At 45.5% G+C, this 24,431-nt stretch overlaps 1 protein-coding gene across 1 annotated transcript in view; it reads right to left on the bottom strand.

The window, feature by feature from the left end:
• Positions 1–729: 729 nt before the first annotated feature.
• The window catches only part of Nln (neurolysin), a 91,275-nt gene continuing 67,573 nt past the window's right edge, over positions 730–24,431 (bottom strand). The window contains exons 9-13 of the mRNA XM_032898958.1: positions 22,833–23,034; positions 12,583–12,769; positions 12,134–12,262; positions 10,794–10,930; positions 730–1,293 (exon numbers count right to left, since the gene is read on the bottom strand). Of these exons, the coding sequence (XP_032754849.1) occupies positions 1,159–1,293; positions 10,794–10,930; positions 12,134–12,262; positions 12,583–12,769; positions 22,833–23,034 (790 nt within the window). The 3' untranslated portion in view covers positions 730–1,158. The remainder of the gene's footprint in view (positions 1,294–10,793; positions 10,931–12,133; positions 12,263–12,582; positions 12,770–22,832; positions 23,035–24,431) is intronic.

Here is a 24,431-nt window from a genome sequence, read left to right as displayed (position 1 = left end):
CTCCGGGGTCCACCACACTGTGACTCCGGGGTCCACCACACTGTGACTCCAGGGTCCACCACACTGCGACTCCAGGGTCCACCACACTGTGACTCCAGGGTCCACCACACTGCGACTCCAGGGTCCACCACACTGTGACTCCAGGGTCCACCACACTGTGACTCCAGGGTCCACTGTCACCTTCAGGGAGGCCAGGTCAGAATCCTGATTAGAAACAAGAGAACTGAGCTCAGTGTGGTGGCTCACATCTGGGTCCTGAGGCTTGGGAGGCTGAAGCAGGGGAATTACCACGAGTTCTGGGCCAATCTGGCTCCATGGTGAGATGGTACCTCAAACAAACAAAATAAAAAATATAAGCAAAATACACAGCAAGTACTAAAAGGAATGAGAACCCAAAGGATACCTGAATTCCTCTCACTTTACCTGCTTTTCTCACTGTGACTGCAACAGAAGAGTTGACATTTGAGCTTCTAGTGTAACACACACACACACACACACACACACACACACACACACACACACACACACATATATGGCCAGTTAAAACAAAATTAAAAAAAACTATCCAAGAGGAGGAATATAATTGTGATAGGAAACTGAGAATCACGAAGCTCACTACAAAAGACAAACACTACTGAAACATGTTCTGCTGGCCTTGACACATGCAGGCAGACTGTCGCCTGGCTGTGAGGCAGAGGGTCAAGGTTGACACAGGGCTCTGAGGAAATATTTACCAGAGAGAATGTGATGATTCATTTATCAGTCCAGAGATCACAAGTATAAAACTTCAAGATATAAGAAGGATCAAATTATATCATGTATGTGATTCAATTTAAAATGTCTTAGCCCTCTTACATTATATTATCTGGATTATAACTGTAAAAAAAAATCAAATTACATTCATATGAAACTTTTATCAAAAGAAATCAAATCCATTTTTATGAAACTTTATAGTACAATTATTTTTAGTTGGTCTTTCCTTAGGTCACAGTATTTATAATTCCATTTACATCTGTATAATTTTTAAAATTAAAAAACAAAAGCAAATCAATAGAAATCTAAGTTTTCTTTTGTAAAACTCTCTTCAGTCTCCAGGCCGGCACCACATGACGGTGTTGACTTGTCCTCCAGACATGGACAGCTCCCAGGATCCCTGGCTCACGAACCATTCAGGCCTCGACTCATTAGGAATGCTTTTTGGTTTGGCTCACGTTGCAAGAAATTCTGGAGCATGTCCATGCCGTCCAGGGACCCCCCAGGCTTCAGGATTAAGTTTCTGTATTTCATTCCAACCTAATAAAAGAAAACATCATGCCTAATAACTCACGGGCAGAGCAATCCCCCAGATCCCCAGACACAAGGAGAGGTGAGGGTGAGGAAAAGGGGGCTTCAGCCTTACTCAAGTCTAGACATTCTCTTCTGCCCACATGCAGCTTGCTCCCTCCTTCCTGTAGCTAGAGATTTGGAGCCTCAGGTCTTCCCTGTCTGATATTATTGTGTCCTGTCCTTAGATTCTCAGCTGTGAGCTGACAACGTAAGCAGGCAGGGACACCAAACATCCCAACAGAACACAATTTGCCACTGCCCGTTAGCCCAGTTCCGGTGCGATCCGGCAGGGTTAGCAGAGCGAGTGTTCCAGAGACATGTGCTTTGAAGTGGGAACATGGCTGCTGTCAAACTGCTTCAGGTCTTTTTATAAGGGGCTCACAACAAAACAAAACACCCCCCCCCACCACCACACACACACAAAGACACCTGAGCAACATTCTTATGGATGGTCAAGTGACAAGCGTTTCTGAGGGGTCAGAAGTGGAATCACGGAAGTCTTTGGGGATGGAAGTCTGGAACTTTAAGAGAAACCACAGTTCCTTTGTGTTTATTCACGTAAACACAGGCACAGATTAGCTGAAAGAGAGCAGCTGCTGCTCGGCCACAGAGAACAGCTCCGTCACCTCAGAGCCTCCACTGTCCTGGTAACGAGCTCAACCAGCCCTAGTCCTGGATGTGCATATAAAATTAATGGGTGCTGCTCACGTTGTACTGATTACATGGTCTGACCAACACCACTGGTAATCCTTCTGGGTACAGGAAGAACTAGAGAATTACCAGAGACCAAAGCAGCACCAGCCTGGACTGAAAACAAGAGCCTGCCTGTTACAGCCTTCCGAGGCGTAACTGTCATGTGAAATAAATGAGTAAAATCCACCAAGTTACACAGCAGCAAACCCAGCTAATGCCCTACCGCGCCATGTGATCTTTTGCTGCTCTGACAGGTAACTAACATTTACAGTTTATACCTAAGAACCAGGCAATGTTGGTAACAGGAAAAAATTTCAAAACAAAACAAAAACCCCTCAAAACATTTAGGTAAGTTGGTGATTCTGTTATGGCTCTCATACTATAGCTGCTCTCAGCTGCACGCCGTCCAGCCACGCCCGATGCAAGCTCACATTCGACATTCTCACATTTAATGAATTCTAGGAAGGAGTAAGCATTAAAGTTAGTGTTTGCTTAAGTTCTCAGGCAGCCAGGCCAATACAATTATAACATAATGCTTAACTTTTCAATCAACAACATATAAAAACATTTAAAAGAGAAATTAATGTATTTGGGCCTCGGGTTGGCTTCGGACTTGCTATGCGAGGGATGACTGTGGCCTTCTGACCCTTCTGTATTTCCCTCCTCAGTGCTGGAACGAGGGCACACAGCACTGCTTCTGCTTCATGCTCTACCAGGAATTGAGCTCAGGTCAAGTGCAGGCCAGGCGAGCACTCTGTCTACTAAGTGAGCCACACTTCTCCAGTCTCAGGAAACCCATAACGACCTGTGTAAACAATTCAAGCAGGACACAGTGGTGTGCACCTGTACTCCATGCTGTGAGGGAGGTTGGAGGAGGGGGTGCGTCACTTGAACTCCATTGCAACACAGTGTTATCATTTCAATATATAACCCCTCCACACACAGGGCTTCTCTCTGTCGCCCTGGATGTCCTTGAACTTCTTCCGTATACCAGGCTGGCCTCGATCTCAGAGATCTTCTTGCCTCTGCCTGGGACTAAAGGTGTGCACTCCCACTGCTCCACTCAGCATGTGAAGTTTTATGTATCATTGAGTCTTGATGCTGGGTTTTACTGACAGCAAACCTGCATCGGCCTCAGTTCAGGTTTCTAAAGCTCTGTGTTGCTACCCAGGGCCTGAGCGTGATGGCGTTTCGGGGGATGTGAGAGCAGGCTTGTACACTGCCGGAGAGGAGCACGGCAATCTTGTCGCTTTATTTATAAGCATCGTAAGGAAAGAACCTGCAGCCACGGCTCCTGGACTTCTTAGTAATTGTGTCAGTGAGGATTTGGGGCTGCTTTAATTTGTACTGTTTTGATACATTGAAGAAAATAATAACAAGTTAAAAAATGTTTTTAATGTGGTCAGCAGTAATATCACCACTCCGACAGTAATTGAGGTATGACTGGCTGTTCTTGTCATAGGCTCCGTCATTCTAAGGAGCAACGCCTTAGTCCAAACACGCCCCCATTTCCTTCCCCTCCCTCACTGTTCAATGTGTTTCAGTCTGACCACTGTCTTGCGTTAGTGTGCAGAGCAAGTAAGGCCTGTGCTCTCTGGTACAGTGGTATTGAATATCACAGACCATGCAAGTGAGGTTTCTTGGATTATAACAATATTTAAACCTTATATTAATGAAAACTTAAAATATATACTAATAGCAGAGAACACAGGATAACGAACCCACATTTATGACATACCCTCAATAATGGGTCCTGAGGTAACAAGCAGCCCCATGGTACCTTGTTTATTCAGTTCCTGGGTTCTACATAAGTCTAGGGGCCTCTGAATGCTTGGCAAGCATTTACCCAGCTGAGCCACATCCTTGATGGCCCATTACTATTACTGTTGTTATTTTTGAGACAGGAATTATAAAGTCTAACTTCGTCTCTGACTCTTATGCTCCTGCCTCAGCCTTCCAGGCAGTGGGATTACAAGTGTGTCCACTACACATGGCAGTAATTAGTATTTTTCCACAGATATTCCTTGTTCAAGCTCTGTATATTATATGTACCATTGTTTACAAAGCATGGTAGTACCAACACAATCAGGCAGATATCTGAGTTTGAGGCTAGCCTCGTCTATATAGCAAGTTCTAGGCCAGCCAAGGCTACATAGTAAAACTCTGAAAACAAATTTATATCAAATATTACAGAAAAACAACGAAATATTAAGACATCACCCAAGATGCAATATCTGACAAAGTTCTCCACCAACTGCTCTGTTTAGTAGGGGAGTTTCATGGGAAGGGAAGCAGGCATGGGAAACTGTACTGGGAAGATGGCTCAGGCCGCTCCCTGCAGAGCCCTGTCAGAGCAGGGCACTGTTAGACTCAGAACATGTGGCTCAGCACAGCTCAGTCTTCCTCTGCTTATGCTTCCAAACAAGTTGATTCAATTTCCTCAATTATAGGGCAATGTTCTTTTAATAGTTCCATTTCCCTTGTACTGAAGCCTTGAGAAGAGTTTAAGAGTCATTTTGGTAACAGGACCTAGCTTTCGTTAAGGATAAAAAAGTAGCTGAGCGAGTCTTAGTGTTTAAGAAGGTGCCGTACTCAGAATGAGAAGCATGGGAGGCGACATCCCACAGGTGAGGGAATGCTGGCCTTCAGCCATTCAGTGGTGTTTACACAAGAAAGAAACTTGACCTGTCAGAGAGGCAGGGAGAGGAGCTCAAAGTTCTTCTAGAAGACTGCAGAGTCAGATCCTATCAGCCCCCTAGGAAGGGAAATCCATCAGTGGGCAGAGGTTTAGAATCCTCAGGTATCTTTGGTACTGTGAAGGCCTTTCTAACTCCACGGATTCCTGAGGCAAGGCAGGCCATGGAGTCACACCCAGGCTTGAACTGTGGCTTGATGCATTAGCTATGGAGTACTTGGCCTTCTCTTCCTTATCTATAAAATGGGAATGTGCTGTCCTTATATCTTCCAGGCTGTTAGACACAGAGTGGGATTTGATAACTCCTACCCTCCAAACCCCTAAGCACTTACTTATCTATCTAAGCAGGGAAATAACTGCATTCTTGCTTTGACATTTCCTGAAAATTACTTGTGTCTTCTAATAAAGCTAAAAGAAAACACAAGAGACTGCAGCTCCACTATCAGTGAGAAAGAACAGATAATTCAGGAAGAATATTAAGCAGGAGAGAGAAGGCCTTCATTTATACAAGAGTACAAACCTTCTGAGGCAATATTTTAATAGCAAATGTAATTACCCTATGCAGGATGCTCACCAGTTATCAGTTATGAAAACATGGGAAGGAGAGTGGACTGCCTCCCACTGGCTTTGTATCCTGAGGCAGCATACACAATAGCTTTCTCGTGGCCTTTCAACCCAGCCACTCCAGGAGCAGCGCCAGACTTGTCTCCTTCCCATGTGGAGCACAGTGAGTGCCCTGCCCAGGACAAGTGAGGCCATCTGGGCACCTGGTATAGTCCCCACCTGTCTGCAGAGTGGACTTTGAGATGTTTCATGGCTCTCAGTGCCCTTCCTGTGGCACACCCTGGGTTTTCACTGAGGGTGAGGTGATCTGGGGGTGGGGGTGGGGTGGAAGGGAGGGCAAGACCAAATGCCTTTGAGGAAAACAAGGTGGGAAAGAGAGGAAGGCTGTGCTGGTTCTCACGAGGAGTGGAGAAGAAAGGCAGGAGGAACTGTCTGATTTGAGGGTTTCCTGGAAATCTCATACCAACTTCCAATTAGTAAAGACAGAAAGGCAAGGGAGTGGGCAGGAGAGAAACAGCCCTAGCAGCAGCGCATTTTCGATGGCTAAGTCAGTGGAAGAATTGGGGGCGGGGGCGGGGAGAATAAGGTCCAGGACAGATACAACTTTAAGGCAGAGGAGACACAAAGGTGAACAAAGCGATCTCTTTTATGGGAGCCTCCTGACCCAGAAAAGGAGATAAGAAATAGATAATTAGGCATTGGGTGTGGTGGTCCACACCTATAGTCCCAGTACTTGAGAAGCCAATATAGGGAAATGGAGAGTTTGGGGCTAGTCTGGGCTACACAGGAAGACCTGTCTTAAAACAAAACATAAGGAACCACAAAGAAGGCTACTTTAGAAAGAAAGAAAAAAGGAGGGGAGGGGGGAGTCACGCCTTATGGCATAGGCATGGAATCCTATTATTTGGGAGGCCAAGGCAGGAGGATCACAATTTTAAGGGCAGCCTGGGCTACCAGGCTGACAGGCTAGACTGGGCAGCTTAGTCCAGCCCAGATTCAACCTTAGAGGTGAAGCCCTGTAGCCCAGCATGGAGTGCTTACCTAGCCCTTTGGAGGTCCTAGCCCCTCCAGAAGACAAAAGAACAACTTCCCACACTGGCTGGGATTCAGGACTTGCAAAGAAATCAGCTGACTGCGTGGCACCCAGGCAACCCCAGCAGTGGGAAGGTTTAAGCTAAAGGAGCACACATTCAAAGCCATCCTGGGTGCACAGTCAGACTCTGCCGGGGGAAATAAAATCAACTCCATTCCTTTTGTCTCTTCTATCAGGCAACACCCAAGGCTGGTAAGGGATCAGATGTAACAGAGAGCATTGTTTGCCCAGAAACACAGAGGAGCCAGGGCAGAGAGGAGAGTCATCTCTCTGTGAAGGATCCCCTCACAGGAGGGAAAAATCCCACATCCTCCATCCTCCGGAGCAGCCCACTCCAGCAGGAACTGAGTTTAAAGAGTGCTGGCACTCTAATACTGAACTCTCCATCAGGCAGGCCCTTTCCAGTTCAAACATGACTCTGCCATGTATGTTATCGAGTGTAAGGTCTTCCCATGACGCCACAGGCTAAAACACAAAGTTAAACCATCCTGATTTTCTCAGTATTTCTTTCTAAAGCAGTGCCTGGTTGTTCTCCTTTACTGATGCAAGAAATAAAGCTCTGACATTCTCTAAGGGAGAGGGAGACAATTCTGGCATAGCAACAGCACTGCCTTTGAGCCAACTGCCCATATTTGTAAAGATTTTTACCACCAAACCATCTCCCAAGCTTGAATTTAGAGATAAAATAATAAGCTATTAAATAACTAAAGTGTGGTAATTACTCATTAGAAAGAATAATATGAAAAACTAGGAGGGAAACACAGGTAGCAGGGTTTGAGGCTGCAACAGGACACTTGGAGAGAGCTCCCCGAGCAGAAGGGAGACGACTGCACCGTGAGATAGTCAGCACTGCTACTTGGTAACCTGAAGGCTGCAGGCTGACATCTGACCCTTCTGTGTTTGTTTTCCCAGTGAGCAGCACACCCTCGGCAGTGCTGCTTGCCAGAGTATGAAGTGCTGTTCAGAGCAGACCCCAGGCTGTGCAGGACAGCACATGATCAAGCGAAAGCCTGGAAATGCGCTTCTGTAGAGTGAGACCAATGTGGCCTCCTGATCAAGCCCTTCTAGGGCTCGGGACTGATTCCTTACATGTCCAGCTACCTTCTCAAAATGCTCCGAACACGCTGGGGAGCGAGGCCTTGGGCCAACTGAGCTTACTGACAGACTGATGGATGATTCTCATGACTTCAGACCAAATACAGCCTGCTTTATACTATAAAAATTCCTATTGTTACTCTGCTTACGGAACCAACCTCTGTGTGAAACTAAAGGCAACCTAGACCAAGTAACGCCACCGTCTGCAGTGCTGGTGTACTGTGCTGAAGAACGGTGCTTCTTTTGCCCTGTCTCAGCAGGTGTGGGACAATGCAAGCCTTTTCATAGGGCTGGGGGATTGTGCCAAGAATGTTTAATTTCTGATAAATATTTGTATTCCTTAAGTCAGGTGCTAGAGTAAATATTTGCAAAACAAAACAAAGGGAAGCCACCCCAGAAAAACAAACAGAGCATTCACTACAGGAAAGGGAGGGGTCACATGGCTGTTGAAAAAGCTGGTTCTAGAATCTGCACAGGCAGTGAAGAGAGCGAAGGCGGAGGGCGAGGGCCTCCCCGTCCTCGGTTTCTCGAGTCAGGTCCATAATTGCTGTCATGGCAAGGCAGTGAGAAATGACAGGATTCCTCACAGCGTTTGAAAGGGAAGGAAAAAGAGGTGAAAACTGAAAACTCAAAGCAGCCTGCTTGCACAAGAAGTGGACCCCCTGCGTGCCGCCATAGCATCTGGAAACTCAGTGGAGCCGGCCGCCAAGCTTCGGAGCTTGACTATAGAAGCACAGAGAGGCCTGATGGCGGGCTGCTTCTGCAGGATGTGCAAGCAGCACGAAAGCCGCTGGGGTCTAGAGTTTGGCTGCTGCTTTGAGAACTGCAGTGGGGGCCGAGATGTAGCCAGATGAGTGAAGGCAGAGGCTGGCTCACCTCAAACGGGGTGTATGCTTGCACCGGGAAGCCTCATAGGTGACAGCAGCCAGGAATATGTCCTACTTGGACCTTTCCCAAGCCACTATTGCTCTCCTTCAAACACTGTTTCTGCTGGGGTTGCTGTGGGTTCCCAGCACTCAGGAAGCTGAGGCAGGAGAATTGCTATTAGTTTGAAGCCAGCTGGGGTTACAGAGCAAAAGTGTCTCAAAAAGACCAATCATCACCACCACCACCACCACCACCAAAAGCCAAACACCTCACAACAAGCTAGAATGTTCTGAGTCCTTCATAAATCTGTGCGCTGTGTAGAGTAAGGAGCTCCTGCACGAGGAGGAGAGAAATGCTAAATCGTAATATCTCACCACCCAGAGTCATCGGCATTTTGGTGTGCTTTTGTTCTAACTACAGTTTTAAAATTTTGTGTAAAATCCTTTGCAAAGATTACTCTCGTTTTATGTAATAGTTACACCAAGCAATGCAGACATAAGCAAAGGTTTACCAAAGCCTTTCCCACACGCTCTGGTTCACGAGTTCACCAGGAGGGTGGAAGGGGATGGCGTTGGTCTGGACCGTCTACAGCAGTTCACAGTGAGCAGTGCTTTAAAATGTTCCTAGCTGATTCATGTGCATCAGTGTTTTCCTTCTTTGCATGGTTGTATATAACACGTGTGCCTGGTGCCTGCAGAGGTCAAAGAGGGTGTGGTCCCCTGGAACTGGAATTATCGATGGTTATGAGACATTAAGTGGGGGCTGGGAACCCAACCCGAGTCTTCTATAAGAGCACTATATACTCTTAACCACTGAGCCATCTTTCTAGCCCCAGGAATGGCTTTTGGATGGGGTCTTAAAGAACAGTATGATTTTTGAGGGGCACAAATTAAAAAATATTGTTTTTTTAAAACAGGGCCTCATAAAGCTCATCTCTTTGAACTCATTATGTAGCCAAAGATGATTGTAAACTCCTGATCCTCCTGCCTCTACCTCCCACACGCTGGGACTGCAGGCGTGTGCTTAAAAGAAACCATCCATGTAAAGTACGACACACAGAAGGAATACATGTGAGAAGGGGGGCGGAGCTGAGAGGCTACCCCTCTACTTTTGAGACTGGGCAATCCCCAGGGCCAGGGAAGATGATGCAGGAGAGGTCCACTCGTTTGATGCCACTTTGCATTATGTAGTGAGGCTTGGGGATGGGGTAACAAGAAAGAGGGGCAGAGGCAGTTTGTGAAATAGACAGGCTGGGGGCTAAGAGGAAGGCAATCAACAGAGAATGGGGCAGGGCTGCAGAGCAGCCCCGGAGGGCCAGCTGGGGTTGGCCAGCATGACTCAACAGCCGGGCAAGTAAATGACTCACAGTTTCTCCCAGAAGACCCTACTGAGGGCACCATCTCGACACAAGACAGTGGAGGATGGAGGGCTGGACATTCGGGAAGGCATGCAAAGTCAGAATGTTAAACAGGAGTCAGTGTCAGACTTGGTGGCCGGTAGGCAGGGTCAGAGGAAGAAGCTTAAAGGCCTGCTGGGCGACATGGGATGGGAGAGGGGTGCTTGGAATGAATCCTAATGTGGCTCGTCTGGACGTATTTTTTTGGAGGGAGAGACGGAGGAAATGGCACCCTAAAATACATGATATATTTCGATATGTATGCAGAGGAGTGCTACTTAGTAGAGAAACAAAAGCCCAAAGAACAAGTTGGCTGATTTAAATAAGCATTGAGAGCTTGATTTAGGTAATTTGTTCTAATTTCTGAACCAAACAGAACTTGGAAACGCACTGGAAATATACCAGCCTCAGACATAATTGACAGTCAAGTCGCTGATGAGCAGGGAGACTGGGGTCTCTACCAGGAAGGCTTGGCCGGCAGCCACCTGGCAGCCACCTCACGGTGCCTGGGAAGGAATGGCTCAGATTAATGAGGCAGCTTCAGTTACCCCAAAGGCACTTAGGTTACAAACTCTGTAGTAGGTGGAGTACACTGGCCACAGAAAAAGGATGCCTCCCACAGAAAACGTACAAAGAAACCTGTAAAGAATATGAAAACACAGAGACTATTTACATCAGGAAGAAGTTTACCTTTCTTTCTCAACCTCTTATAAAACAGAAACACTGCATGGCACATGTCAAAACTAGTAGCCATAAACTCCCAAGTGCATAAACAAGGCTTTGAATTTTTAATTAAGCAATATATTGGAATGTTAATAAGGAAGAAAGTACAGTAGGTTTCTTTTTAAAAAAAAAAAACCTATAGAATTAAGAGTTAATCACTTGTACACTGAAACTTAATGATGTATGATGGTTTGAGAAGATGCCAGGCCTTAAAGTTAAAAGCTGTTACCAAGTCTCTTACTCGAAACTGAAGCTATTACAGTACTTTATACTTGGAGCTAAGGGAGAGAGAGAGTAACTACAAAATTAATACAAGGGGGTTAAAAAAAGCCATACGATACCTCTGGATTCATGATCCCCTCTTTTTTAAAACAGCTGTGAAACATGTCCATGGAAAACACTTCACTCCAAAGGTATCCATAATATTGGCCATCATACCCTCCTGCCAAGTGTCCAAAAGTAGCTGGCATATTTGTGCCTTAAAAAGAGATATACTTCAATCAGAATGATGGCAAATGCTAATTAATCGGGTTGTGAACTTGTTAGCCTTCCTTTGGGGGGCCCAGCTGTGAGGAGAGAGTGAAGGGGAGCGTCTCACTGGTTGGTGTGTACCCTTGGCCAAGATGTTTCTAAGCCTTTCTCCTGTCAGTAGCTTAGCCCCAGCTCTGGAATGTCTAACAACAATTTCTGAAGCCTTGTCCACACCCATCAGTAGCTCGGGGGGGGGGGAGTGGGGGGGTTTAGCCCTTAGATGCCATTATGCCTTCAAAATACTCTACTAATAACCCTACTTTTTGCTGGACCCCCAAACCTCAGCTGCTGGGAGTCAAGTGCAGCCTAATTCTAATGCTGAGCTACAAACCCACCCCGCTTAGGTATCTAAGGCCCCTGTCACACTTCTTATATATAAGATAACTCACAATAAAATGGTATTTGTGTAGGTTGATAATTCCTGAAAACAAAGTGTTTCGAAAGAGATTTATAAAGTGACTCTACACTGGGCTGCCATTTTGTCAAAGAGACACACACGATGTTGTTCCTTGGTTTCCAGATCAGGAAGTGAGGAAGTAAGACTTGAATGACTCAAAGACCAGTCTTATCTTAACATCCTCTATAACAGTGTCTGACTCACCTTAGCAACAATTGCCGAGGTGAAAAAGTTTACTTTACAGTTGACATCCAGATAGATACATATTAGTTGGGTTAGAAGTAGACGAGCAAGCTTAGACTCACACAATAGCAAACACTAAGTATCTTGTTAGAAACGCCAGTCAAAAGCTTGACCTGGTACTGGAGTCAGAAATGAAGGAGGTTCCTGTTTCTCCCTGAAATGCCCCTTCTGCCAATTTCTTACTGAAAATCACAGGGAAGTCCTGGTGCACACAGGGAGGGAGGGAGGGGACAGGCAGGTGCTGCCAAACGGGAATGGCTGTGCTCTGGGGCGGAGGCCAATTGCTCACGCCTGATTACACTGAAATGCTGGGACTGTGGGGCCACCTCCCCTTCAAGCGCATTTGGACAGGCTAACTCTTAGGGCAGAGTGTGCTTATCTGAAGGCTGTGGTCTGATTACAGAGAGCAGAAAAGAATGAAATGAGCTTGAGGGACTCCACCCGCCGGTAAGGCTAAGGATGCTCTGAGGTCTCACAAGATAAATGAACTCAGGTGCTCTCGCCTCATACCTGGCGTAGCTGCAACTCCCAAAATTTCTGTGCAGTATTTAGCGTATTCGCTCGCGGCATCCAGAGTCGCATTGGTATGGAGAGATTGGTCAACTTTGCTCAAAACAATTTGGCGCAGCGTCAGAAGACCTAATAAGGTTAAGAGTGTTTGAACAATGCGTTGGAGAGAGAACTGTGTGTTCTAATACCACAAGATCAGAGATTTGAAAAAACGATTCACTACCATTCATCACAAAAGGGTAGCAGGGCAAAACAGCATCCGGACCATATATGACTTAGGAGGAAACTTTCCCCTTAGACGCAGTCCCATTCCAACACGCCCAGTGTTCCTCCACACGCAGCACTCCTGGGTATGTTATTAAAGTCAAAGTACGTATGACAGAAGGAGCTGCCAGGACGTCTGCATTAGCCAATTCCTATTTACTGTTCTCTAGAATGTTCAATCATACCTGTGTTGACCAGCCTAGAAGCGACAAGCTTCTCGAGCAGCTCGTCTGTGATAGGGTGTCCATCTTTATAATGCTGTGACAGTTTTCGCAGGGAATCAACGTCCCACACCCAGTTCTCAAGCATTTGTGACGGCACCTCTACAAAGTCAGTTTCCACGTTTGTTCCACTGAATCGTGCAAAGTCAGTCTGGAAAGCAAACATAACAGTATTTTCAGAAAGAATGAGCAAAACTATACATGCAATGAATTATAATGAGACCCACCAGCACTTACGGCAGAATGAGAACAAAGCACTGGAATTCTATGTAGCTCACTGGCAGAAAGTTGTCTACTGTGTCAGGCTGTGAATGTGACCCTAGCACTTGGGGTTAGGGGCGAAGGCAAACCATTTCCCTTAGATAAACAGTCTCTCTCAAGCTCCTCCTTGCAGTTGGTTTTCGTGTTTACTCAATACATGCCTTTCTGGGCATTCACCACTGTTGCTCAACGACTCAAGTTTCAATCAGTTAAAGAGTTAAGTTACAACATTCCAGACTGGGGTGTGTGTGTGTGTGTGTGTGTGTGTGTGTGTGTGTGTGTGTGTGAGCTGTGGGAAGCCTGAGCTAGACTTTGCAGAGACCAGTGGCCTGGAAGGCAAGCCTGCAGATAGATGAGTGGCAAGAGGGAGAGGGAATGTGAACACAATGAGAAAGAAGCAATACACTCAACGTTCAAAACCTCTGTGGTGGAAGTAGGGACTCGCTTTCTCAGGGGGCCTGGCCTAAGAGCTCTGAAAGCCAAGTTTCAAACACTCTCGATTGAGTGTGATGTTGTGAAAAGCGCCCAAGCAGAAAGGCAGAGCTTTCTCACAATAGGCCCGTGGCTTGTTTTCTGCTGTTTCCGTTCTCTTTCTCTGGGGTAGTGTTTTTGAATCATCACTATCCACAGAGCACTTGCAAGCCGTGAGCAACAGAGAAGAGTTAGCACTGAGCCACAGGGTCGGCTATAGGATAGGACCCTCCTGTTTCCCGTGCCTCCACCCCATGTCCCCTCCTGATGCTTCACATCCCAGCACTGTTCATCACCCCAGGCTCTACAAAGGAGAAACCAGGAAGAGGACTTAGCCACGGAGAAGGCAGCAGATGGGGTGCCAAATCAGCAGTGTATAACCATTCTGCTTTTGGCCCAGGGCACAGGCACAGATGTCAGAATGACAGCACATTCTGCCTTCCTCTCTATGCAAAATACTCTGCTTGACTTCACGTTATAATTGTGCTGATTCTAGATAGGAAAGGCTGCAATACAAAGGTCCAAGGAGCACTGGAATTGGGGCACCTCTGTTGAGGACATACCCCATCCCTCAAACCCCACTTTCTGCCCCCATTTGTACAGGGGAAGAGGCAAAGACCCCAGAATGAGAGCATTTTGCCTCATTCTGCTATGTAACACTTTAAGATTGCATTCACATTACAGGTAAACGCCAGTACCCAGAGAAGACTTCTCCTGGGCTCTTTTGTCTGGCTCTGACATGAACAGTATGACTTAAATCTCTATACAAGAAGCTCAGGATGGTCCGGTTGGTAACATTTCTGTTCCAAAAGCATGAGGACCTAAATTCCATGGCCAGCACACAGGTAAACGAGCAGGTGTGGTAGAGACGCACTTGTAACGCCAGCGGGTGTGGTGCCATGCGCACCTGCGATCCCAGCAGCTGGGAAGTGGAATGAGAAGTGTTGCCAGCTGCCAGGTAACCAGCCTGGTATCAGGCTCAGGCACCAGTGGGAAACTCTGTCTCAGAAAGAAAGGTGGGCAACTACTAGGGAACAACAGCAGAGTCTGGCCTCTGGCTTCCACACCCAGGTGTACAAATGTGCACTTGTACACACATGAACATGTGCATGTAGCTCCTCCACCCCCACATTAGTGTATGGTGCACATTCGATTACTTCCGTTGGTGAATGAAGGCAACTGAAGCACACGCAGAATAATAGCAGACGTAGGATTTGAAACCAGATGGCAACAGGAAGACACTCAGCCACAGAGAAGGCGGCAGATGAGTCTATAACTTATAATCTTAACAAGAATGTTCTAATCTAGTGCATCTTTACTGTACACACAAAAACACCCCCAAACCAAAAAAGCTCCCCAAACAAGCACCCTTCTCCTTTGTGTGAAGAATTAGAGTGCCATCTGAGTTAAGTTCCCCAAGAAACATTACTTCTTCCTGAGACTAGAGGATCTCTCAAAGACTGACAGGAGGCTGAGGTAAACAAGGTTAGGCTGTGCAACTATCTATTCTGAGGCGGCAATGCGGAAGGCATGGTTCTCTGATGCATAGCTTTTAAACAGATACTAGCAGTACAAACAAGGGGACATCAGCCATCAGCTACCAACATACAACACGACAAAATCAGAAGCTTTGTAAATCTTGCCTGTGTAAAGGCAACACACACACACACACACACACACACACACACACACACACACTGGGGGAAGGGTCTGCTCAGTATCAGGGGGGAATGAACAGATGAGTCACTCATGAGTTAGAGCTGAAATTGGACAAAGAAGAATCCACATGGTTATGTCACCAGCATGGAGAAGAGAGGGCCTATTCTCCCTAAGTCTGCTAGCGGGGCAGAACACTGCCAATGAATGAACAGATCAACAATGTTCTCAAAAGAACAAAAGGAAATGTTTGCGAGGAAGGAGTAAAAGCTAAAAATAGCTCGACTGCTTACAGATTTCCCAAAAGTCAGCCAGGCTGTGCCTTTGTGAACCCTTTGGGCAACATCAATTAAATATTTTTCACATGAGGAAAAAAAAATCCTGTGAAATTCAGAAGCTCAATTTCCAGCAAACAACTAAATTCCCTGGCCAAAGGATGCCCCTTTGAGGGGGTCTTGTGCACAGGACTGTGGAGTGGATAGCTGAATTGGCACCACTACCGACTATCCACTTCCAAGGTCTAGAGTCCTAGAGTAATTCTCTACTTAGTTCTTAGCATGATCAGTTTGGGGATGTTAAAAATAATAAAGGCTAGCAATGTTCATCTATCTCCCAGATAAAATTAAGTGTTATGCCAGTCATGAAACAATCCAATGGGCAACTCAGAGCATACTTCTTGCAGAAAATGTTTTGATCACAAGAGCCTAGAAAAATATGGTTAGCTTAGGTTTCTGTTTGGATGGGGATTTTTGAGAGGCAAAGTTACCTAATATGAGAATTTTCTTTGTGTTTTTTTCTTTTTTTTTCCCGGAGCTGGGGGTCGAACCCAGGGCCTTGCGCTTCCTAGGCAAGCGCTCTACCACTGAGCTAAATCCCCAACCCCTTTGTGTTTTTTTCTAAAGACTCATTTTATGTGTGTGGTGTTTTGTCTGCATGTACGTATACAGGCATGCATGCCTGGTGTCCGTGGAGGCTGGTAAACGGTGTTGCATCTCTTGGAACTGGAGGTATAGATGGTCATGGGCTATCATGTGGGTACGGGGAACTGAACCTGGGTCCTCCCCAAGAGCAACATTTTTTTTTAAACTACTGAGCTGCCTCTCTAGTCTAAATGTTTGTCTTTGTTTTACTATTCCCTGAATAGACATTATGATGTCTAGAATATATTCCATTGCAGATTTAAAACGTGGGTTTTGCTGATGTAGAGATTAACTTTTAAACTTACACAGTAGAGTAAAATGACACAAACAACTAAATGTGTCATGTGAGCTCTTGTAACACCGAAGGTCAAAATGTTATCGATTATTATTGTCTAATTAAGAGACCAACTCCTTTTACTGGTTACAACTATGGGTCATTTTCATGATAACAAATTCCCAAGCAAAGAAAAGGCCGCTGTTGGAATGAGTAAGTACAGTATGCCTAGGAAAAATGATGGGCCTCAGGAGAAGGGACCTTGGCTGACCCAAGTGGCCTACTGTTGGTTTAATAGCATGTGGTCCGCATGCTAATCTGTCTGATCTACCCCACATCTACAGCTAATGGAGAAGTTCATGTACCAGGGCAGGACACTAACAACAAGTGGTCGCTATCTACTAGACTTTCCTATTACTAGATGGGTAACAGGTCATGGTTTTATCTCCCAACATATCTAGCCATCACTGGAAGACGATATGAGAAACAGTTCATCTTTTCTTAGTCTTCACAGCAGTCCTGCAGCTCAACAGGTCAGTCAGGATCTAGGACAGGAAGAAGCACGATTTGGGAAAATCTTCAATGTCACAACTGAACTTCATGGGTTTGCCTCCAGGCTACCTATGCTGTCCTAACTAGGCACTTATTTAACCTGCTCCTTTTCAGAAGAAAACAAAAGTTCCACCTAACCTGGACATGAGGTCAGAGCGTGAACCTGGCTCCCCGTGGCATGCTGGCCGGCCCAGCGCATGCCCAGGGGATGCTCACTGCTCTTGGTCGGTGCACTGAGGCGTGAGAAGAGTGCAGTGTGGAGAACGTAGCTCGGGTAACTCAAAGACTGCTCCTCTCAGGCTCCGCTGGGCCTCACACCAGCCTCACGTCTTCTCACGGGGTTCTTTGAGTACTTGACGTTTCCTTTGTCCTACTTCTCTTGACAGAGTTAGGCTTGCATGTCCTTGAATCTTAAAAATTCAAGACACTCTAACTTCTTAGTTTGAATTCTATCCTACCATTCTTTGTATATTGTGCACAAGAGATAATAATTCTGCCTTAAAAAAAAAAAAAAACAAAAAAACCTGTGGTTGGGGATTTAGCTCAGTGGTAGAGCACTTGCCTAGCAAGTGTAAGGCCCTGGGTTCAGTCCTCAGCTCTGGGGAAAAAAAAAGACAAAATAACAAAAGACCAAAAACAAAACAAAACAAACAAACAAAACCCCTGAGCATTCTTTGTCTTAAAAAAAAAAAACAACAAACTTTCTCTTATAACCAAAAATAACATAATACAGGGTCTGGAGGGGTTGGTTGAGTGGTTCAGAGGACTGACTCCAGAAGACCAGAGTTCAGTTCCCAGGACTGTCCTGAGGGCTCACAACGATCTGAAACTCTAGCTCCTAGGGATCTGATGCCCTCTTCTGGTTTCCACTGGCATCCATAAACATAAAGACAGACACATAAAAGTAATCTTTTAAAAAGCTAAAAAAGTATATATAAAAATCATAGTGAACAAATGAAATAAGCAAATTCCAAACATATATTATACATGTGCACATTTTGTTTTATGTTAGCATTTATTCTATGTTGACATATATGTACGTACTTATACACATATTAAAAAAACAAAATAACAAGAAAAGGGATCCTCAATGAAATCATGTCTGATGTCAAGGTCACAAACTCTAAAAGTCCACAGGGACATGTGAACTGGAGTCATTCGAGCTTCGCCCTGCTCTCAGAACACTGTCTACTAACTGAGAGAGAAGCCCCGCATCCATGGGGACTCTGTGTGGGAACTGGCTCGACGGCTGGCAGCACAGCCGCTCACGCACAGCTTGCAGGGCAGGGGGCAGGGTGGCTGGAGCAGGCTGTGCTAAGACTAAAGAGCCTTTCACTTAGAAACTAGAAAAGCAATGTGGGATCACCTGACTGAGAGCCGTGAGGAGGAGGGGGGAGGGGGGGGAGGAGGAGGTGACTAACTTCTTAGTTTGAATTCTATCCTACCATTCTTTGTATATTGTGCACAAGAGATAATAATTCTGCCTTAAAAAAAAACACAAAAAAACCTGTGGTTGGGGATTTAGCTCAGTGGTAGAGCACTTGCCTAGCAAGTGTAAGGCCCTGGGTTCAGTCCTCAGCTCTGGGGAAAAAAAAAAGACAAAATAACAAAAAGACCAAAAACAAAACAAAACAAACAAACAAAGCCGTGAGGAGGAGGAGGAGGAGGAGGAGGAGGAGGAGGAGCAGCTGTGCTGGTACACCCTCACTCTGAAGGTTCAGGCAGCTCTGGCTTCTACTTCTCTTGTGAGTTTCTGAGAAGACGGCTTGCCACTTAGCTCAAGCTGGTTACAAACTTGCTACAGTGATCTTCTGCTTCAGCCTCGGGAATGTAGGAACTACAGGTGACTGTCACCTCACACAGTTCCAGTTTTCCTTTTAGCCTGCCCAATATGCCTGCTTGAGTCCAGGTTGCTCTGACCAAGCAATTATATCTAACGGAGTAATCATATCTTAATGTTAGTTATGGAAATAACTAACTATGCTTCTCTACCACTAATCCCCTACCGTCCCCAGCATAGTAAGTAGTGCATTCTGTTCTTGTGTATGGAGTGAGATTTTGAAGTGGTCAAAGATCGTCTTAGCAAGGCGAAGGTCCTGATTCTAACATGAAGTCTCCTTCCACAGTCTTTCGCTCACAGCCTTCTGAATGAGCACCCATGTGCTTTCTTGACCTCATGGCCACAGTCTGCTCCGTCTTGCTCCTGCCCTTACTTCTTCAGTTTTGATTTTAAAAGGATTGAGTTATATATAAAGTTATAAAAATAATTAAAAACATCAAAGGATAAACAAAATATATTCTATTCCAAAATAAAGTACTAAGGAGGAGGTGGTGCATGCCTTTAACTCAGCACTTAGCTTGGGAGGCAGAGGCAGGTGGATCTCTGAGTTCAAGCCCAGCCTGGTCTACAGAGTGAGTTCCAGGACAGCCAAGGCTACAGAGAGACCCTGTCTCCAAAAAAAAAAAAAAAAAAAAAAAAAAATACTAAAAAAAATTCCTATTGTCTCCATTTTGTTTTTCGTTTTTGCTTTTTTGAATGAGGTCTTACTACATAGCTCTGGTTGTCCTGGAACTCATAATGTAGATCAAACTGGCCCCAAACTCACAAAGATCTGACTGCCTCTGTCGACTCAGTGCTAGAAGTAAAGATGTGCACTCTTATGCCAGACTTGTCCCCACTTTATGAATGGAGACATGGGAGGGTTTGAAAAGATGAAATCACATTTCTTTTTTCTTGAATGGGACACATGGGATTGAACCTAGCCCTATGTATTTTAATCTTCCCTGACAGGGTCTGTTTCTCTACAGTGGTATATATTTACAGTGGTAAATATTTAGAAAAACCAATGGTGTTACTTTGCAGACTATTTCAGGTCACATTATTTGAAGTTTGTCTGACTATAGCCCTTTCACTTTTAATTAAGGCTTTATTGTGATTCTGATGTTTATTAAAATAATTATCTCTTTATAGTTCAAAACTCATCACTGCTTTTAAAACACAACCAACAAAGACATCAGCATGAATGAAACTGTGAGAGGCATTACTCTTCCTTCTGCAGAAGTTCAAAAGGCCAGGACTACAGAGAGCACACCCCAGGAAGCAGGAACAGATACTGGCAATGCCTCTCCCGATCGATATCTTCCAAATTACTGACCTGCAGATCACACACAAAACCACAGTGAAACTCAGGCCCCAACACAACACGGTAAGCTGTGAACTAGGGCATCCACATGCCTGAAAACTAGAAGTTCCTGCCCGAACATTTAAATATCACCATGACAAGCTCCAATGAGCTCCTCTGGCCACCCAACCTCCAGACTGTGACAGTGACGAATCCAAACAACAAGGTGTCACATCTGACATCCCATCTACTGCGCGTGTATGGCAAATTCAGAAGTTATGAATCTTATTCAGCTGCCATGTGTTTGAGATCAATACAAGCGGTTTCTAAACTTAAAAGCAGCAAATACACAGACCTGTGCGTACAAAAGCTGGAAGATATTCATCACTGGTTCTAAGCGTGAATATCTCAACACTCCATTCTGAGAGGACCACGCAGAGGGCAGTACTTGCACATCCATCCAAACGACACATTCTGTTCATGAATGGTTAGCCAAAGGCCTAAGAACTGAAGGGAACTGATTGGTTTAAGAGAGACACACTATTTCCAGAGGACCCAGGTTCAACATTCTGGCATCCACATGGTGGCTCACAACCATATGTAAGTCTAGCCCTAGGGGACCTAACAACCTCTTCTGGCTTCCTTAGGCACCAGGCACACAAGTGATAAGACAGCCAAAATAGCCACACTATAAAATACCAGAGTGGGTTAATACAATAGACATCACGTTACAATGTGAAGAGGCTTGTTTCAGTTATACATCAGTTTTCAGATGTCAAGAAAGTATTTTCCACTGATAGTGATCCTCAAAGGATCAAAAGTAATGCAGAATAATATGAACCGCAGAGCTGTGGAGAACTGTCTGAAGAACACAGGGCGAGCGCCAGATAGTGGGGCTGTGAGAGAACTGTGCCTCAGAGTCTGTATCAGGAACAGTGAAGTCCCACTGGCAGATAACTGTTGTTCTGGCTGTATCGGGTGTGTGTGGTGTTGTTTTGGCTGTATCGGGTGTGTGTGGTGGTTGTTTTGGCTGTATCGGGTGTGTGTGGTGGTTGTTTTGGCTGTATTGGGAGTGTGTGGTGGTTGTTTTGGCTGTATCGGGAGTGTGTGGTGTTGTTTTGGCTGTATCGGGTGTGTGTGGTGTTGTTTTGGCTGTATCGGGTGTGTGTGGTTGGGGTTTTAGGATTCATCTTTCAATTTTCAGAATGTGAAGCTGAGGACTTTTTCTGGAGCAGTATTCAGGTCAAAATAAACAAACAAGGCTGGGGAGATGGCCTGGTGGCTAAAACAGATACAATAGACCCAGGTTTGATTCCCAGCACCCACATGGCAGCTCACAGATGTCTGGAACTCCAGTCTAGGGGATCTGTTGGCCTCTTCTGGCCTCCACGAGTATTACATACACATGGTATATATACATACATACATACATACATACATACATACATACATACATACATACATTCTTATGCAGGTAAAAACTAAGATACATAAATAAATGAATAGAGGAACAAATGAATGGATTGATAAATACATAAAAGGCCAACCCTTCTAATGGTAGAGCCTTGCTTATCTACGTACAGATTCATACCTAGAACTTGGCCAATCTAACAACCACAGTGCTGAAGTTAAGGAAGTTACTTTTACTTTTCTACCTCAATCCCAGAAGTGTTCTATTAAAATGGGAAGTAGTGTGTATGTGCATGTGTGTGTGTGTGTGTGTGTGTGTGTGTGTGTGTGTTGGGACTTGAACCCAATTCTGCTACCAATAATTTAAAACATTAGGTTAAGTGATTAGAAGTTAATAATGTAAATAATGGTTAACAAGTTTGTAACATAAACCAAAATTAAATGGTTAAATGAACTGCACTCAGTTGAGAAGAAGTATCTTCTGTTACTTGCTTATTTTTCCTGTAAGCTGGAAGTGAGTATAGTGCAGTGGTAGAGGGCTTGCCTGGTGTTACCCGGATTTAACCAGCATCCCTCAGAAAACAATACAGAAAACAGCTCACACACCACTTCACTAGCATCTGACTGTGGCCGGAAGACCATGTGTTCGAGGTCAGCTGGGCTAAACATTATCAGATTTTTGTCTCAAAAGATGAAAAGGAAAGCAGAACCCTTTTCTGGCCTGGAGCCGGCTCGGCTGGTGAGGCAGTGACGGCTGAATAAGCACGAGGACTTTAGCTCCGACCCCAGAGTCTACTGCAAAAAGCCAGCAAACTGGTAGGTTCTTGCTGGTGGATTCCTGGGGGTGGTGGCCTGTTTAATTAACTAGTGGTCCCCAGGTTTCAGTTAGAGACCTTGTCTCAATAAACAAGGTAGACAGTTCCTGAAGAACATTACACACTGCCCTCTGGCCGCCACACACATGAACACACACAAGCAACAATCACTTCTCTTTTACCTATTTTTTTTTCTTTTTTTGGCACTAAAGAAATGTTTCAATCTACTGCGCATACCTTTTTCCTGGGTAAAAATCCTGTACACGGTCCTTTATTTTTTTATGTTTGGCTCTCATGTAGCCCAAAGTGGCCTAGAACTTGCTATGTAGTCAAGGCTGGTCTTGAACTCCTGATCTTCCTGCCTCTTTCCCAGTGCAGGGTTACAATTAGCGTATTGCCACTTGCACCTCTGCATGGCTGTGTTACTATGATTTTTAACTTGAGGCTATTCGGCAGTAGAAAATGCATGATGGTTCGGAGGTTGGAAGCCACTGCTGTTTCTCCACAAGCAGCTACACTACAAGATCTTTTGTTGGTGGGCTAACCTCAGAGTGAAAGTACAGTACAGAGTGACAGTATAAGGGAAACTGTGCTTCTGCAGACTTACCACTTCCCAAACGTGTTCAGATTGTGGAAAAAAAAAATCAGGCCAAGAGACAGATCTGACAGCAGCCAAAGGAAAGAAGCAACTGGAAGCAACTGGTGCTTTTGCCGCGAAGAAAACCCTGCTCACCTGCGCACAGATCTGATGCATGACGTGACCGAACTCGTGGAAGTAAGTCCGCACTTCGTCATGTCTCAGGAGCGAGGGCCGACCTGCTACAGGCTGAGAGAAGTTGACCACCAGGGCGGCCACAGACATCATCCGACTGCCATCAGGGAGAAGGCAGCCTGGCTGGAGACCGAAGCAGGCTGCATGGTTGTATTTTCCTTCCCTGAGAGACAGAGACACAGAACTGTGAAATGGGCGCTCTTCTTCAGTAAATGTCATGGCATGTCTTCTTCCAGGCGTTAAGACAAACTTGACACCAGAAGACATTTTCTTGGTCCCACAAGTCCCTTGTCCCTGCCTCCTGCATCTTAAGCTTGGTAGATACAGAGGACACATTGAATAGATTTCAGCCAAGTACTAAAGATGGGCGCTGATCGGAACCATGGCTGCACACAAGGGAAAGTAATATCATTGCAGTATCAGACCTTACAGGGGTAAAGGATGAGGATGGACAGACACTCCTGAGCCAGTGTTAGTCAGGGAAAGGCTACAACGCGTCACTTAGATGCCTCTTCATTTGTCACCTACGGACCAAGGCCTTAATACCCACAGGAAGAGAGGCCCTTCTGGTCTTGGAGCAGCTGTACAAACCCACTGCTCTTGGGGAACAGAACAGAAAAAAGCCTTACAGGGCAGAAATACACCATGTTCACACCTACAGCTGTAGATAAGCTAGGACCGCTGACTTGGACCCATTTTTAAGACACGGGACAGAGGCTGCTCTGATTAAGGGTGATGCTGACCAGGTGTGGTGACACACACCAGTGATCCCAGATATTCAGGAGTTGAGTTCCGTCTGGGGTGAACAACGCCCTGTCTCAGGAAAAGATGAATAAATCCAGAAGCAACAGAGTAGAGACTGATGCTGGGTCCCTGCACTGGAGACCCCCACCCCAGCCGGACTAGGACGCAGCAGGGAACAAACCATGCAGCCCACTTCAGGTAGAGGGCTTGGATGAAGAGGGCCTGCTCTGAGTAGTGAGAAGTGGAAGAGACTTATGAGAAACTTTGGCAAATCAATTCTAGACACAATCTAGACCCAGGGCAAATCTGCGGCCCGCAGAGGCAGTGGTGGCTCTGGAACCTACCTAACTACTAAATGAACCAATACCCCTAAAGAAGTGAATGTGGGGCCAGTGTTAGACATGAGGTTAACATGGTCTTCACTCTAATGTCTGGCTTTCAATCCACCTGTGAGAAATACAAAGATGCAAAGCCAACAGGGACCCATATTCACATGCTACGGACGGATGCCCGGGCTATGAGCACAGCTGAAATAAGATTAAGGTGCGGAGAGGTTTGGGTGCTGTGTGCAGTCCGCTGGATAGTTTTTGGCAGAGTTGGAAATGACAAGACAAACATCCTCATCAGAGCATGGTGGCCCATGTCTGCAATTCCAACCCTCTGGGCAGTGAGCCCATGGGTATTCTTGGAAGATCTCAGAGTGAACTGGAAATGTACAAACAGGTAAAGAGAAACAGCGGCCTGCTTTCCTGCTACTTTATATATTCTTGGGATACTACTGTAATGTGCTGCACGCACTCGGCGAGAGGATAAAAT

The sequence above is a fragment of the Rattus rattus genome, chromosome 3, assembly GCF_011064425.1.
Source record: "Rattus rattus isolate New Zealand chromosome 3, Rrattus_CSIRO_v1, whole genome shotgun sequence".
Classification (NCBI taxonomy): Eukaryota; Metazoa; Chordata; class Mammalia; order Rodentia; family Muridae; genus Rattus; species Rattus rattus.
This window is presented reverse-complemented; position numbering and strand designations above follow the sequence as displayed.